At 37.2% G+C, this 18992-nt stretch overlaps 1 protein-coding gene across 1 annotated transcript; it reads left to right on the forward strand.

Moving 5' to 3' along the window:
- The first annotated feature begins 1038 nt into the window (after positions 1-1038).
- LOC117701267 (uncharacterized) lies at positions 1039-16861 on the forward strand. The gene is made up of 14 exons (XM_076706210.2): positions 1039-1161; positions 1828-1979; positions 2350-2435; positions 4392-4481; positions 5858-5957; positions 6955-7104; positions 8153-8283; positions 9841-9914; positions 13274-13364; positions 14094-14274; positions 14640-14971; positions 15992-16144; positions 16546-16680; positions 16769-16861. The coding sequence occupies exons 1-14, from the start codon at positions 1133-1135 to the stop codon at positions 16859-16861; spliced, it is 1797 nt and encodes a 598-aa protein (XP_076562325.2). The 5' UTR covers positions 1039-1132.
- The last annotated feature ends 2131 nt before the right edge of the window (positions 16862-18992 follow it).

Consider the following 18992-nt stretch of genomic DNA (forward strand, 5'->3'; position numbering starts at 1 on the left):
TGAAACATACACACAGAAAATTTGGAAGATTGATGATAGATAGGAGATAAGCAGGGCAGCTAGAAGATAGATGGCACATGGGTAAAATATAGACCTAAGGTTGCTAGAGGATAGTTGGTAGATCTATGGATACAAGATAGCTAGAAGATAAAGAATAGAGAGATCAGAGATTCAGGGTAACTAGATGATAAGTGGTGCATTGATGGAATAGAGATATCGGATAGCTAGAGGATAGAATATAGATAGATGGAAGATAGGCAAAATATATCCAGAGAGTAGTTGATAGAAGACATGCACAGGAAAGCTAGATGATTGATGATTGATAGATAGATGATAGATAGATAGATAGATAGATAGATAGATAGATAGATAGATAGATAAACAGATATTTCTGTTAGTCAAAGGTATCTAGGTATAGCCTAGAGACTCAGAATAGCTACATGATAGCTGATAGGTAGTATAATAAAGACAAGATAGCTATAGAATAGATGGTAGATGCATCACAGTGAGAAGACAAAGGATAGATAGTAGACAGGAGACCTACCACGTGGATAGACACAGGATAGCTGGAATGTAGATAATTTGAAAGATAGACACAGCATAGTTAGGATTTCTAGGGAATAGATGATAGTTGGGTAGAAGGCATATAGCAGATTGTTCCGAGGATAGGCCATAGACATATTGATGATAGACAGAGGTGTGTAGAAAGATAGATGACTGATTGGTGGAAGATAATAGAGATAATGTAGACACAGGAGAACTATTTGATAATTGACAGATGAAATTTAAACACATGATAGGTAGAGGGAATATGATAGGGAGAGACACAGGCTATCTAGAACATAGATGATTCATAGATGAAACAAGGGCGCATGATAGCTGGGGTATAGACGATCCATAAATGGAAGATAGACTCAGAATAGCTGCAGTGTAGGAGATCCTTTGATGGGAGATAGACTCAAGATAACAACAGGATACATGCAAACAAAGACATAAGATGATTATCAGGCATAGAGCAAGATAGACATAAGACAGCTACAGCAAGGAGATGCAATAGATTGTACAAAGATGTTTAATTAGTAAATAATGGTCTTATTTGGTTTTAGAATCCACCTTTAACCGACTGAAAAAAATGGAGAGGAATACACAAAAAATGAGGAGGTAAGAATTTGTAATACAATTGGCAAAGCTTTGTGTTCTGACCTCTGTTGTTATGTCATATGTAGACAAACTTTGTCAGGGAAGTTGAGGGTATTTTGGTCTCTTCCGTGGGTCTTCTCTTCCCCCAGTTTCATTGTAAGACCTGGTAAGAATTACTGTTAAAGCAGGTGAGAACAGAAGGGAAGCTAAGTCTTGCTATTTCACTCAAGCTAATTCAGGTTTAACTTAAGTGATTGCTAAACAACAGTGCCAGACATTGTATTAGGCTGTACTGGGAAGACATGGAAATGGATTGGTTTTTACTTTTAACAGCCTCACAATCAAAGGGTGGGAACATTGACTTTCATGTTATTGTTTTAATAGAAATAGATCTTATTTGTTTGCTTGTTCATTTATCATTTATTTTGGAAACTAGCTCATGATACTTAGCCCAAGACTTGCATCAAATCCACAATCCTTCTGCCATCTCACCGGAGTACTGGGATTAAGGCCATTTTCTGACATATCCTGCCACAGTAGTTATAGTGTATAATGAAGACCTTGGATGTTATATGAATGAAAAAGATCTGTCTTTCTGTCATCTTAGTCCACTTTTGGGGCACTATATCAGTAATTAGCCTCAGCTTTATCATACATAAAGCTCATGTTTATTTCTCTGTAAATTAGTGGTGCCTCTAATCCATGCCAGAGGATAACCCATGAAGATCTTTGCAATTTGCTGAAGAGACTTCAGAAACTGATGAATAGACTTGGATATGGATCATCTAGAAAGAGACCCAGAGAGCAGCCTGCTATTGCCTCTCTGTCTTCTCAAAGAGGTTTGACTTAGGTCCATTTCCCTGATTCTATGCACTCTTTGTGGCTAAACTTTCCAAATATATTTTCTAGGCCGTGCCCACTCCCTTACAATGCATTTCTTCTTTAACCCTCTTCAAAATGCCTATAGCTGCTAGCACCCTACTTCACGAGTTCTACACACACCTTGTTCTCATCACTTTCACAGAGCTCACATAAAGATGGAAGGAGAGATTCAACCCCCCAAAGTTGTCTTTGAATCTCTACACATGAGTAATGGAACACATAAGCACCCCCTACCAAACTAACAAAGTATTTCTCTAAATTATAAGCTGAGAATTCTAATATCATTAGTTATCTTAATTTAACACCTGTCATTTCTTTTATGCAAAGGAATGTTCAATGTACAAACAAATTATGAACAAAACACAGTTCCTGTTTTTAATACCTATGAAGAATACCATAAGACGGTTCTTCAGGTAAGGGTCTTTTAATTTGTTGTTTTCATTTACATGTTGATCACCTAGAATGCAAGATGCACTACATCACATTTCAAAGCACAGCTGGAAAAGAACAAGTTTTCAAACAATAACAAAGCAAATATTATAACAATACACACTCTTAGATGGAAACCTAAACCATGTGCAGGCATCTTTTATCCTTTCAAGCACTTTTATTTAAAAACACAAGGTAGGTAGGTAGGTATCTTATATTGAAATTTGTGTTGTGAAGAGGCTTCAGAATATCTCATTTGAAATCTGTCAATACTTTTATGAAACCAAATGCATATTAAACTATTCCAGAAGCTGACTATCAACTGCAGAGATGCTTGTAGGCAAAAATGCAGGCTGTGTGCTGTGAAACTGTGAGAGTCACTCTTCTCCAACCTTTTAGCTTCTGTCTGGTATTAGTAACTTCCCTGGAAAACCTTTTCTTAGAGAAGATTTTTTATGGCACAAATATGTTGCAAGTATGATCACAGCTGTTTTTAAGCACAAAAATGGGAAAAAAATAATTTTAGTGCCTGTGGAAACAGGGACACATTGTTTTCATATTTTGACTCTTGAAAAAAAGTTGACGATTTTGTTTTTCAATTTAGCTGGGGGTTGTTAGCTCAATAATAGCACTTGTGGGTAATTACATGTGGGTAATCCTGAATTCAATACTCAGCAAAAGTAGGATACAATTTTTGATTAACACAATGATTCTAGGAGGTGGTCAGTTGCTATTTATGTGCTACAAATATCTTCTCTTGCATGAACATTTGGGCAAGGATAAACTCAAAAGAAGTTCCAAAACACAACAGGTAATAAGAGAATATTTGAAACTAATTTTTTGTTTCACTAATGATTATGGTATGAAGATATTCATGATCACATAGGAGTACTGGCTGCTCTTGCAGAGGAGGTAGGTTTAATTCTCTGCACTCACACTGAAGCTCACAATGGTCTGTAGTTCCAGCTACAGAGGATGTGATGCCTTCTTCTTGCCTGTATGGGTACCAGGTACACACATGGTACACAGACACATATGCTGGGAAATCCACTCATACACACAAAATAAAAATATTTTAAAACGTTTGTGCTTTTTTATTGTACAATTCACTTTATCAGAGATTCATCACCAGTATTGCTTCTTTCTAAGGACTTATTGTCATTTTGTGTTTACAATGAGGTACTGTTACTTGCAACTATCTACTTGTATGAATTCTATGAGCTTGTTTCTTAAAATAATCATTTTATTGCAGAATAGGTTAATGAAGTACTGCTTTAAAATAAATATTGGAATTGAGGATCACACAATCAGTATCTGGATCACAACTCTAAATTTAAATGAATGAGTACATTGCATTAGCAGTAATTCCTAGGAGAGCCCCGCTTTATTTGTCCTCTTCTTAGAGGTGATACTGAGGCAGGCACACAGGTATCCACATCTCCTTTTTCTGGACAACATTTTGGTATTTCACATGCTCTAAATTTCACCTTCTGGGAAACCTGACTTCACACCATTATACATTAGAAAATTGATAGCACTAACTATATTTTTAAGTTGAACACTAGGCTAAGTATAAATGAATGTGTCTTTAAAAACGTTTAGCATTCAAATACTAAACATATTTAAAGTGTGACCATCTACACTAAGAAATGAATATTTCTAGTGTGAGATGGAAAGTTTAGTTATTGATTTTGGGTACACTGAAATATGTTTGTCCAAGTGGCACATCATTGATAAATATCTCATGCTTAAGGTGAAGTAGATTCTGTGTAGGAGGCAGAATAATAGAATTTTAATTAAGGATGTGCCTACTTTATAGATATGTAAGAAATGCAATACATTTTCTGTGTTCTATTCTAATAATTTATACACTCAGAAATAAAGCTATCATTTTATTATTGTTCCACTATTTAATTATGTTATTATTCTGTCTTTATTAGTCATTTGAAAATATTTCAATTGTACTGAACATAGAAGGAAAAGTTGTTTTTGTATCCCAGAATGTGACACCTCTTCTTGGCTATCTTCCAGTAAGTTCTTGCAGTTTTTGGGGAAATTGGTCATTCTGGATTGTTGTTCATAAGTTATTTCTTTTTATGCTCATATATAAGTCATTGGTGTTCAGCTATGACTCTGTGACATCATCTTCTCTACTAGTTTCAGTGTTTAGTCAATAAAAACATGCTGGGATTCCGGCAAAAGTTCTTACTCTTCCCTCACCCTATCCACTCCTCTCATGTGTGTCTAAGATGAAATGTCTGTCAGAAAAATAAAACATGCTTCTTGTTAAGAGTCTCAGAAAATGGCACTGAGCAGGGTTAATGCCTGACTTCTTTTGTAATGACTGAGTGCTTGTGCTTTCATTCCTGATATAAGGAAAGGTCTTGTCGATATCAGGTGAGCATACACCTACTGAGCTAGTCTCCAGCCAAATGATTCTATTTGTAATGATGCCACCTCTCTTCCACCAATGGAAGAATAGGTAACACCCCTTGGTTCTTTATATTTCACATCAAATTTGTTGAATTTTTAATTTTTATCTTTTCTCAAACTCCTTTAAAAAAATTAACACACAAAATAATTGGGTTTCACTATGGCTTTCTTTCTTTTTTTCATTCTTTTTTCCTTTCTTTCTTGGCAAGATAAGGTAGCATTCTATAGTTCAGCCCGCCCCAAAACTCCTTATGTAGCCTCAGGTTGTTCTTGGACTCAGGGCATTCCATTTGATATATGGACCAATGAAAATATTTTTATTGAAAAGATAAGTGTCCCTTTATGGTACAGGGGGAAGGGTTGAACTTTTTCCATCAAAATAAACAAGGATAAATTAAAATGTAGAGAGGGCATGGGACTTGAAAGTGTGAGGAAGGTTCAAACAAGAAAGGATTCACATTGAAGAGTGAGAAAGTGCAGAGTCAGGGGAAAGGCTTTCTGGCAGAGTTGTATAGTCACTGGTTGTGTGGCATGGTTCTGTGGCATGGTTCTGTGGCATGGTTGTGTGGCACAGTTTTGTGGCACGGTTGTGTGGCACAGTTGTGTGGGGTTTTCCATCCAGATTCACTTGCTTGGTTCAAGACTGGAGACAAAGTTATGGGTGAGGAGCTGAGAATTTTTTCCAGGCTCATAGCAAAGAGGGAAACAAGACAGGGTGAGGATTACAGCATCTGAGGTCTATGAGATGGGTAGGGAAGAATCCAACTACTTGAGGGAGATAATGCACAGGAAAACTGTGCACAGAATGGATTGTAATGTGGAGTAATTGCTAGAGGGTAATGCAAACTGCCTGAAGCACTGCACCTATAGGTATAAATGGCATGGGCAGCACTAAACACCTATGGCAAGGATACAGAGCAGACTAATGGTATTAGTATTTAAAGCAAAATCTGTTCTTTCTCCTGCTCCCTAGGAAGATATAATTGGGACGAGCCTATTAAATCTTGTTCATGATGAACAAAAGGATGACATATCTGAGAAGATCATTCTAAATCTTCCATTGGCAAATATAGGTATGCATACATGGTTTTGTTTTCTCTTTTAATTTAATTTTTGAATTGTGTGTGAAAAGTAATACTTAGCTGAACAATTCCTTGCTCTCTTACACCTTAGTAGTTTTTGAAAAAAAATCAGTGTAGTTGCTGATAATATATCTATTTAAGTTAATAGCCTATAATTTCAAATAGTACATTTCTCACACTAAAAATTATTTCCTCTAGAGAATTATGGAGGAGCTCAATAGGACATTACTCTCAGATGATGAGCCCTCACACGCAGTGGAAGAGTTCAAGAGAGCTGATGGATGCCGTGGGAGGAAGAGTGTGGTACCTCTAAGGATGTAGCCCCTAGCAGTGGTTCTCAACCTTCCTAATGCTGAGACCTTTTAATACAGTCTCTCATGCTGTGGTAACCCCCCACCATAAATTTATTTTCATTGCTACCTCATAACTGTACTTTGGCTACTGTTTTGAATGGTAATTTAAATATCTGATATGTGCATGGTCTTAGGTGACTCCTATGAAAGAGTTGTTCTACCCCCAAAGGGCTGAGAACTGTTGCTCTAGTGGAAGGATATGGGTAGTACACAGTGGAATTGTGTATTTTGGGGGACACAAAGTTAGGAAGGACTGAGTGGATATGTGGAACTGGATCTGAGCTAAGTTGGAGGGAATGGGAACATGATCAAAATATATCACATGCATATATGAAATTCTAAAAGAGTCAATAAAATTAATTAATTGAGAAATCATCCCACCCTGTCTTAGTCTTTACAATAAAACATAATTACAGCAGCCTTTCTCGAATTTTAGCAGTGCTATACAAATACTAGTGTATTGTGTTCCAGCTAGTGCCTATTTTATGGATATAAGAATGATATCTCTTCTGAGGACCAGCATTTATGGAAAGAAAGTTGTGTTCTTTACAATATTGTCTTGACTAAGGAAGACTATTATTGTCTGAAATAATCCATCAGACTACGTAACTTTACTTGTATCTTGCTCTCTTTAGTGGGAAGCCTAATCGAATTTTGCTGTTATATAAGAAAAGGAAATGTAGGTCAGAGTGGCCAGGACACATATTGTTACAGGACCATGTACCAAGGGAGACATATATATGAGTACGTGAAATTCATCTTGTACCTACAGGATTCTTATGATGGTAAGCAACCCAGATGATGATACTTACATGATGTCCATGAGTGCTGTATTCCCTGATTGCTAGCATACTAATTCTTGTATTACTGTCACTGTGAAATACCTGATACTGCTACACTCACAATTTCTGACTACATTAGATATTTAAAAATACTGAAATTTATAAGGTGAGGTCATAAAGAAACATGGATGATTATATAGGTTGAGGATGTGGATGTCTCCTCTGACAAAACAAAATAATTTTAAAAACCTAATCCAAAAAATGTTTAATGCACTGAATAGCTTAAAGGGAGCTCCATGAATAACTTGAATAAGTTACAGATGGATTTTGTAGTTTGTAAACCATACCACAAATTAGATTCACTGGAGTCTAGAATTCTAACATTATATCAAGGGCCAATATATAGAATATAAACTCTAAATCTCTATACACTGACCTGGGGAAAGAAATCATTTCACCTAAATTTTTCAACAGATAACATTTATGTCAGGTGTAGTATGAAACCTAGTTTTTGAGGGTTAAGGAAGTACAAGCCTAGAAATCAAGATATAAAATTAAAATTGACCCTTAAAATATCTGAGTTAATCAGAGGTAAGGTATAATACGTTTTGCTTCAGGTACACAAATGCATGTTAAAATATTTCTCCTCTTTCTTTCTTGAAAGTTAAAGGTGAAATATCATTAAAAATCACTTGGACAGATGCATGAATACACACACACACACACACACACACACACACACACACACAAACAAACACTATTTCTTTTAGAGACTAACTCAAGAATCCATAGGTCAAAAGAAAAAGATTGACATCAGCACAAAAATCACACCTTTGATTTTTCAGGATGCATGCCTCATATATTAGTGGTGACCATGTGGGAAACTGGGGATCTTAGCTGGAAGGGAAGGGAGATAAAGAGAAGTCCATGGCTCAGAATCTTGAAAACTGCCAGTGAGGTGACAAACAGCATTGTGATGTGGAAGTTGTCTGCCTGCTCTCTTAGCCAGGATTGCTTCTGATTTAATTGCCATTATGTCTGTCACCCTTAGAGTCATTTGTATTTTTTGGAAACTTCGGTCCTAATAGCAGAAAGATTTGGTCTTCTGCTCCAAGGCTGTTATGGGAGGAAAAGTACTATGTTGTGGGAAACATTTCTGTTCTACGTACGCCGGATGAGACAGTGAGTATGCTCTATATCTCTCTCTTATTGATGGGCACAGCATTTTCTCTTCCAGCTACTGGACATCCGTGTACATACATTTAGTATTCAGCAAAGAAAGAACAACTTGTATATTAGTTTTATAAAGTGAATTTTCATGTCCTCCCTCCCTCACAACCTTAGGTACTTGATTGTAAAGGCTTTTTACAGGCCAAAGGAAAAGCTAGTTATTAAAATTCATGTGTTAGACTGAAAATCATTTAGTTTGTATTTTCAATGACATGAAATACTTTTCATGTCCTAGATACTGCAGTAAGTACCAGGGAATCACATACAGGCAGCTAACAGACAAGGCACTGATAAAAGGAGTCATGGGAAAGTGAGCTGGTGATTTCTGTTTTGAATAGGGTACCCCCAAGTCTAACAAAGGCAGTCTATACAGAGAGTGCACTGACCTCAATTTGGAGAGTTTGAAGGAATAAAATTGCTTATGTGACTCAAATAAGGGAAAGAGTGAAGGGGATGGTGGAGACAGGAAAGTGATAGATTGTGCAGAACTTTGCTCACTGTAGTAATACATACAGAATTTATGCTAAGCAGAGTATGATCTAGACTGAAATCCCTAGGCTGCTTTGAATGTGGAACATGAAGTATAAAGAAACAAGAATGGAGATAACCAGATGTGAATGGCAGGAATTTGGGTTGATTTTAGTCATGGGGATGGAAACTCCAGGATTTGGAATGAATGGATACAGGGCTAACTAGAACATTGAAGACTGGGTAGTGTTAGCAGCCTATATAAAGAGCTCTGTTTGGCTGTAGACCATGTTTCTATTGTGATGCCATAGTAGATCCCTCCTAGATTCAATTTCAGAACAAACCACTTTTCCATATTGAAGAGAGTGTGGAAAGTTGTATAGAGGAGAAGACTGAAGGATGTTGTCTGATTTGATTGCCTCATTCACTCTTCCTTCATACCAACCCTCTGGGATCTGAGTTTCATCTTCTGCCACAAGAATGTAGACTTCTAATATACAGGATGACTCAGCCCCAAGATCTGTTTCCTATTCTGAGAAAGAGAAAACAAATTTTTTTTGTCCCACCCATATTTCACTAGTCTCCATCATGGCACCAGAAAGTCTATTTGTGATTTCCTCCAGTTTTTCTCTCTGTGCCTAAAGGATATTGTTTCTATACCAGTTGATATTTTGGAAAACAAATTAAAGAGAACAGAGATAGCAGTCAGAGGAGTCTTTATAGTGTGAGGGTGTAAAATAGCAAGCAGTGAACTTGAATCAAAGTGAAATTCCTTGATCTACTAGTGTTGGACTAAACCACTGTATGTGCATAAGATGTTTTTGTACCTGTAAACCTAGCAATTTTTTCACACCGACGTGACACTTGGATTAACTTGAATATATAATGCATGTTAGAAATGTCAAGTTTTTCTAGTACATAGGTACATTTAATGCCAATTAGGGGGTTAGAAGAAGGTGTAACTCTTCTCTGTACAAAGCTGTAGATTTGATTCTCAGAGATGCTAAAATGGTGACAACTGATGATGCTAATTTTTTGCAGGCACAACCAGTTAACATTCAAACAAATGCTGTAGATGATGATTCTGATGATGACAGTACTTTACAACACCATAGGTAAGAGGTATCATGGTTGTAAATAATGCAGAGCTGAAACAAGTTTTTTTTTTTTGCTAAATAAAGCCAAAATAAGAAAGATTAAGAGTTTTAAAATGACCAATTAGCTGTTCTGAACCTACCATATCATTTAATATAATTTATTGTCTTCCAACAGAATGAACATTGATAAATGGTTTTTTATTTTTAATTTTTAACATAGTCAAATTATGTTTAAAACTACAGAATTTTCCTTGCCTTTCTGTCTATTTTTCTCTCACTTACCTTCCTGCCTACCTACCTACCTACCTACCTACCTACCTACCTACCTACCTACATACATCTGTATGTGTATTTGAGTAGCCCACCACCAATACCTCTTCCAGTTTCCAGATCTGTACATTTTAATGTATGGAAGGAATGGTTTAACTACTGTCTGTTACATCATTTCGTAGATTAATCCAATAATGGTTCTAGAAAAAAGTGACAGAAAAGAGCACATAATATACATCTGAGGTTGTTCCCTAATGATGCAGCAGTGGCTTATATCCTGCTCCATCCACACAGGACAATGGAGCAAAACATTCACTTGCTGTCAGGTGTAAAGATGTCTACTGCAGGTCACATTATTTGTCAGTTTGTTTGTGGGAGAGAGGAGGGGAAAGAGGAGGGACAAGAGGGAGAAAAAAGGAAAGGGAAAAGGAAAAGGAGAGGGAGAATGGGGAGAGAGGCTCAAGGAGAGAGAAAGCCTGAGTGCAAGAGAAAGTGAGAAAGAGTGATACAGAAAGAGAGACAGAGAAAGAGAGAGAGAGAGAGATAGTGAGAGAGAGAGTTAGAGAGAAAGAGTTAGTGAGAGAGAGAGAGAGAGAGAGAGAAGAGAGAGAGAGAGAGATTTTCTGGCTTTCCAGGAACTCACTATATAAAGCAGGCTGGCCTCCAACTCACAGAGATCCTCATGCCTCTGCCTCCCATGTTCCAGGGTTTCATGAGTGGGCCACCATGCACAGCCTGCAAGACAATTCAAAGGCAAAAAATTGCCTTATGCTTTCAAAGGAAATGCAAGCTTGGCTTTAAGACAGTTCTGCAAAGCCAAGCAAATTTAAGGTGAAAGATAGATTAATGTCTGAAGTACATGGGAGAGCTAGGGGTCCCAGGTTACTTACTACCTTAAAAGAATGAGGATTGGGAACAGATGGATAAAAAGTAACAATATTTTGCAGCCAAGGCTCAGGGCTTACAAAAAGTCCAGGATGATGTCAAGTGTTTAAACTTCAGTGACTGGTTTCAATTGAAAACAAGGGGGAATCTGAGTATTGTATGGTTGTCTGTTAAGACCCAGGGCTTACAATCAGAAGCCTGTGAAGGCTCTGTTCAAAGCCTGCTGGCCACCAAGCCTACCTGCTGTGAAGCCTACCTAGACAAACTGAATTTTGCTCATCTGTAAATTCACAACACAGAACTCAACAGAGGCAGAAGGTGGATTAGAGGTTGCCTCTGGCCAGGTATTGTGTGCAGAGTGGATGGGGACAGAGAGGAATGGTAGCTAGAACAGTGGAATACCTTTTCTGAGCTATGAAAATGTTCTCAAACTGTCTTGGGGTTGGAGAGTTATCTTAGTGCTTCCCCAGAGTAAGTCACCAGCATATAAAGAAATATGTAAATATGAAAGGGCTAAAAATGCAAAGGGAACTAAAATCATTGTAATCATCTTATGATCTGAATCGACCAGAAATCCTTGAATTGAAAGCTTTAATTGAAGTGTTTGAAATGTGTGTTTTGTCACGTCTTTTTTTTTTTTTTAAAAAAAAAAAGGGTTTCTCCACTGGCAGGGAATGTAGCTCAGTTGACAGAGGGCTTGCCTAGCATAAACCTAGCAGCATATGCCTGTGATATCTGAGTTGAGAGGTGGGGGCACATAGAGCAATTTAAAGACAATCATTATCTGTGTATTTTGCCTACATGTATGTCTGTGAGCCACATATCTCCAGTGAAAAACAGCAGTTGGAGAGGGGTGTGAGATACTCTGTAACTGGAGTTACAGAGAGGTGTAGGCTTCCATTGAGGGAGCTGGGAATTGAAACTAGGGCCTCTGAAAGAGAAGTCAGTATTCTTAACTGCTGAGTCATTCCTCCAGCCCCAAAATAAAAAGTGTAATGTCTTCCTTGACAACATACTGAGTTTAAGCCTAGCCAGGGATATGTGAGATCCTACCTTCAAGAAAAATCAACTTGTGTGTTGTATATATGTACACCCATACACATGTATGTGTGTTGTGTTAGAATTTTCTCTAAGTGTTAACTATTGTAAATAATATGCTTGTGTTTAAATTATTTCACACTGAAAATCAAACCAGTAAGAGTAAAAATTGTACATTTCATGCCAAATAATATATGCAGATGGCTGCAATAACTCATTAACTGGCTTTTCCTGTTTTAACTCTTCTTTATGCCATCAGAATCTCATAAATATCACTTAGCACATTTACTGTTAGATTATCTTGTTTGGTTTTTTTTCTTTCTTTCTTTCTTTTTTTTTTTTTTTTTTCTTTTTTTCCGAGACAGCATTGCTCTGTATAGCCCTGGCTGTCCTGAAACTTATTCTGTAGACGAGGCTGGCCTCGAACTCAGAAATCCGCCTGCCTCTGCCTCCCAAGTGCTAGGACTAAAGGCGTGCACCACCACTGCCTGGCTGTTTATTTTTTTTTACAGTCAGACATATTACTATATCTCAACTTCTCATATTTTGTACTGATGGTGGATTTCTTCTTGCTTGACCTCCCAAATATAAATATAATATCTTGTTTTTGTGTTCTTGTCTTTGCAAGACTAGAATATGATTTAGAACCAGAACATAAACTATGTTGGCTAAGTGTTTTTCCACAGAATTAAACCTCTAATCCTAGGACACAGCACATTTTAAAGTTAGACATACTTTAACTTTAAAAACCCCTAATTTTAAGTAGTGGGTTTACTTATGGTATTTCCATGCATACATATCATTATACAATGTTAATTTCAATATGATTTTATTCATTCTTTAAGAATTTCACACAATGTATTTAGGTCATATAATCTCCAACTTCTCTTCCTAACGCTTCACAGATCAGTTCCTATGTGTTTTCTCCTGTGGTGTGGCCATCAATCCAGTCAGAAATTGGTTGGTTGCACCTATAACATTGTAATGCCATGATTGTAAACATGAGCATGTCTTGTCATGCTAGGCATTATCCTTGATCACAGTGTTCACAGCTAGTAAGCCTGTTGATGAATTTCTTTCCTCAATCCCCTTCCAGTACTATGAAAGTTATCCAGCAATGAGGAAGCTTCCTGACCAATACACAAAATACATATTAATAATGATTTCTTTATGGCTTTATTAAGGCTTCGAAAACGCCACCGTAGGAACAAAATGCAAACAGATGCTCAGGCTGAAGCTGTGAATGTGGAGGAGTGTCCTGAAGCAGGCACAGAAGTATGTACATTGGCAGTCACCCAGAGAACCATTGGGGCCTTTATTCTTGTTATATCATTATTTAGTTAATGTGTGTTATCAATATAGAAAGACTTTCATTTCAATAAATGTCTTATGAGCATGACAGTTTCTGTTATTTTTTCCTTACTGTAAGTAACTGCCATGCTTAGAATAGTCCTTGTGCTTATCCTGACCCTAAGTTGATCATCTACAAATGGTTTAAAATAATATTTGACTAAAACATAAGCAGGCTTAAGGAAAACTGACATCTTTTGTTCCTTTTATTCTTTTATTCTCCTAACTTGCTCTATAACCTTAACCTTAGAAATTCTAGTGTCCTACAATTCATTTTTTTCTTACAGCCAAAATACTCTTACTGATATTTTCCATTTAATCTGCCTGAAACATTATGTCATACTTGGCATTTACTGTGTTTGAAGCCTACCTTACATGTGTAGGAACTCTGAGAAAACCCATCAGTGGCCACTTCCTCTTTGAGGCTTAGTACCCCAACAATATTTTTAAGGATGTGTAGGTGTGTGTGTGTGTGTGTGTGTGTGTGTGTGTGTGTGTGTGTGTGTGTGTGTGAAGATTTTGGGTCTTTCTTCAATTACTGAAGTATATTGTGAGGTATGTCTAAGGTTTGGGACAGGTCTGCCTGTTTTTCCTAGTATGCCTATCTTATTCTATCTTGTAAGTGAAGTGTGTTATCTTCTGTTGCAAATTCAGGTTGAGATTGTAGAAGTTCAAGCAGCCACTCAGCGAATGCCATTTGACTTAATTCAGGTCCGGACACCCTCTCACTCAAGCATAAACCCAGAATTAAGTGCAGCTACAAGCATAAGCACTGGCATGAGGACAAGCACAAGTTCTTCATCTACAAATATTTCATCAACAACACCAGTATCAAGTAGGTACAATTAGCTATTTGGATGTGGTCTAAAGAAATGGGATGACCTTCAAGGGCATAGCAAGCTTTAAAATAAAAACCGTGCTCAGTTTATAATGGTGTGAAATCACAAATGTCAAGTCTAACTTTGCCTGTTTTCTGTAAAATTTTGGAGATGATGATTTCAGAGCAATAAAGGTAAATATCTCTTCACAGATTCAATCAATCCCTAGTCTTTTACCTTCTAGAAATCCCAATTAGAAATGTGCAGATTCTCCCTCTTCCAATAGGAAGAATTCAATAGAATTCTTATTATTCACTTGCTTTTTCCTTTTTTGGCACATTTTACTGTTTTGTCACAATCTTCTCTGTGCTTTCTTCCTTAGCCCCTACATCTAGACAGGGGTATGAGATAGATCCAAAATATATGCTAGAGCCCCAAGACAGAGAATTTGAAGTAGGTCCAGAGTTCCTCCTAAATGACAGCCAAGACACAGAGGCCACTCCAGAACAAGGAGAATGCACTGAAGAGGATGTGAAGAAACCCTTGGTAGAGGCAAAGCTATCCAATCCTAAGGAACATGTAATTGATGAATATTCTGCATGTCATGATGCTTCTTCAGATGATGATTTCTGTATAATAACAGAAGATACTGAACACAAGAAAGACCCTAAGTTTCAAGAAGTCGTTGTGGGTCAAGAACAAGGACATCAGAAGGTATCTGAGGCTGCCCCATCTTGTCCAACCACACCATTACAAGCTGTGCACCCAGAAGCTAGCTTAAATTCACTTTGCCCAGGTTAACTTTATAGTTTCTAATCTACTAGCTTTTCAAATATACAAGAATGTTTTGTGCTTCAGAGAATAGTTGAAGTAAGTTGAGCTGCTATGAAAATACTGGATTTCTACTGGTCCAGATTTTCCTCATGTGTGGGCAAATCTCAAGAGAGGGCAGCTCTTTTGAAGACTTATCCCAACCTTCTCCTCAGCAAACAGCAGCATAAGCTAGTTTCTTTTCTTCTGCTTGCCTTCATTTCTTCTATCTGTGATTGTGGATATAACCATGTATTTAAATAATGATTTTCTAAAAGGCAGGATTCTTAAATATGCAGGATGATCAAGCAAGGAAGTGAGTTTTTATCAGTTATGCAGAATTGTTTGTATCTCTTACAGATCCAAAAGGCAGATACTCCACCGCCAATTCCCCAGGCAATCTTCATAGACTAAAACCTAAAAGATGGTTGTTTCAGTTTAGCCCCAGCAATGTGACAATGGCAAATTCCTGAGTCTTGGCATCTTTGTTTTTGAAAAGGCCTTTTTGCCTTGCAGGGATTTTTTTTTTTTTTTTTTTTTTTTTTTTTTTTTTTTGGAGTACCAGGAAATTTCATTGAACTATTTAGAAGAAAAAGCATGTGAATACATTTATCCTTTTTAAAAAAGTTTTTTAAACAAAAATGTTTTGGGTTTTTTTCTTTTTGAATTAGTACACAATTAAATTCTCAGTGTAGATATAATTTTTAATTCTTATAATAATGAGTAATGGGTCTGCAATCTGGTTATGTACAGGAGGTGATGGCCCAGGCAGGTCTTAGCAGGGCCCAGTGTAACATCTATATGTCTGGGGTTTCTTAAGGGCTTGGGTAAGCAATCCCTCCCCATGTCCACTGTGTTTCGTACATTAAAGAAAAGCATAGACTAACAACAGATCTTTGTTACTTTGTGTACTTACAAATGCAGCCAAAGAGAACATATCAATATCATCATCCACTTTTGGGGGAAAAGTTTTTCCAACTCTGTGGCCCACGAGTGAAGATGACAGAGGTCTATGATTTGAATATCAGTAGATCCTTCTATGGTGAACAACCTTCTTACCCAGATATTGAAGAGGAGGTATAGAAATTTAGTTTACTTTTATAACTGAAACAACATTTCATTTTCAAAAAAATGTTGGGTTGCTTCCTTTACTTGGCTTAGCCTACTCCATACGTTGCAATTCAGTGGTCCCAGAAAGTGAAAAGTATCTGTGCAAGGTAGACCTGAATATAGGCTAGATGATATACACATGTTTGTGTGGGTGTTCTGGATTTTTAGAAGTCTGTAACCCAGGGGCATGTCCCTGAATACTGTGCTAGCAAAGCAGTCAGTAGTTCCTATAGCCTCATATGTACAGAGACCAGACTTTTATTGTTTTTGAATTCATTTGAATGTTAAGTTCATTTCTTGGGAGGCGGTGTCTTTTTCCGACATTGAATTACTTTTATGTTTATTTTTTTATGCATCAAACCCTGTAGCATAGGGAACAAGAACAATGTGAATATGAATTCTCCCAGTGTACTGGAATGCTTCGAAACTTAAAATATGAATGGCCTGGGCAGCAACATACTGGGCAAGGACAAGGACCTCGTGGATATCATAGAGGAGAACAGGTACAGGGATAGTCTGAGCCTGAAATGTAAGACGGGGTTGTATGGTATACCTGTAATTTTTTTACAATAAGCCTGTTGGTTTCTACAGGTGGTGACTGTTATAGATGACGTGGGGTCACCCACCATGGAATTTTTTGGAAATGACAATTCTCAGCATTCACGAAATGAGACACATAGGTGAGAGATAGATTGGGAAGAAGGGTGGAGGCCATCATCTTTTCCCTTTTTCCTGCCTTTTGCTGTATTTCTAAGCAGACAATGTAGGTTATTATTGTTAATAGATGAGAAAATCAATTTCCATATTTTGTCACATATGAAGTGAGACAAAGTAGTCATCTCTGCTCTCTCTTATCACAAAGAGTAGGAAACATCATCATTGCCAGGAATATAAAAACTTGAGCTTTGTTTAATAAATAAAAGACCCTTTCCTGTATTTCTTTCAGTGAGTTGTTACGTCCTTCTTAAAGGCCTCTAACATCTTCATGAAATGGTATGGTATATCAGAATCTTGCTTTTCAGGTGTATTAGGGTCTCCAAGGCTTGCTGTGTTGGGAAATCTGGGTTCTGATGATATCAAGTTACATTGGTTTCTGTTGCTCTCACCATATGGTTATCTCTGGTGTCAATGTGCATGGGTGTCTCTGACTGGAGTCTGACATTCTTGGTATCCAGGTAGAGCTCTGTGACATGGGTTGGAGCAGGCCTCTTATGAGGCAGAGAGTGCTGTCTTTGGTGGGGAGGATTCCTTTGTCCCTGGTTACAGCAGAGCTCCTGAAAGGTGGTCAGGTTGTCGCATAAGTGAGAGGCTACCATCTCTTCAGAGGGGAGTTGAAGGCTGGTTAGAAAGTTAAATCAAGAGCAGATAAGCCATGTAAACAGTCTTATAACCCCTAAAGAAATAGCAGCAATCATTAAAATTCTCCCTGCCCAAAATGCCCAGGACCAGATGGTTTTAGTTTAAAATTCTATCAGACCTTAAAGGAAGACCTAATACCAATTCTCTTCAAAGTATTCCACAAAATAGAAACAAAAGGAACATTATCCAATTAGATCAATGTTGCCACAATCACACCCATACCTAAACCACACAAAGACACAACAAAGGAAGAGAATTTCAAACCAATCTTTCTTAAGAATATCGATGCAAAAATACTCAATAAAATTCTCACAGACCGTACCCAAGAGCACATCAAAACCATCATCCATCAGGATCAAGTAGGCTTTATCCCAGGAATGTAGGGGTAGCTCAATATTTGGAAAGCCATCTATGTAATCCACTATATAAACAAACTCAGAGGAAAAACAAGAACCACGTGGTCATTTCAGTACATGTTGAGAAAGAATTTGACATAATTAAACAACCCTTCATGTTAAAAGTCTTGGAAAAATGAGGAACACATCATAAAATCATATAAAAATTACCTCAAACCGACTTGAGAGTAAATCGGTTAATTCCCTATTTCTAAAACTGTGTTACTTCACCTAACATAACAATCACTCCTTTTATACAATTGTCTCCAAATGCCATGATTTCAGCTACCTTTTCAGTTGACTAAAATACCATTACATATGTTTATATGTATGTTTATGTGTGTGTATATATATATGTATGTGTATATATGAATTACATTTTTTCTAATAAGCGCATAATGGAAAGAAATGGTTCCATTTGTTTGGTAGTGTGAATACTGAAGCAATAAACATGCATTGCATGTATGTCAGTAGTAGGTCTTAGGGTCTTTTGAGTATTTATCCAGGAGTGTGACAGCTAGGCCATATAATAAGTCTATGTTTGAAAACCTATGTAGTGATTTACACAGTGCTAAACTAGTTTACATACCCCCAGGGATACAAATAAGAGAGGAAGAAGTCAAATGATCCCTATTCACAGAAAATGTGATCGTGTGCTTACAATCCTTCAGCAGAAAACTCACATATGTACATTTTCAGCAAAGTGGAATGATCCAAAATCAATATTTAAAATTCAACAGCTTTTATGTTTGCCACCAACCAACTTTTCAGAAAGAAAATAAAGGACATAAATGTCAATTTTTAATAATATTTTTCAAAAAATAATAGAGGTGGTTAGTTAGTTGAGTGGATAAAGCACTTGCCACACAAATGTGAGGACAAAAGTTTAGATCTCCAGTACTCACTGTTGAGTGAGTGTGGCTGCTCACCTATACTCTGGACAGTTGAAGACTGGGAATCCCAAGGACAAACTGGCTAGTGGTTTGTGGGTGAGTCATCAAAGACACCCAACATTAATATTAACATGTGATCTCTACAGGCACATGCACATATATGCATAC

Source organism: Arvicanthis niloticus (assembly GCF_011762505.2).
Source record: "Arvicanthis niloticus isolate mArvNil1 chromosome Y unlocalized genomic scaffold, mArvNil1.pat.X SUPER_Y_unloc_19, whole genome shotgun sequence".
Taxonomy (NCBI): Eukaryota; Metazoa; Chordata; class Mammalia; order Rodentia; family Muridae; genus Arvicanthis; species Arvicanthis niloticus.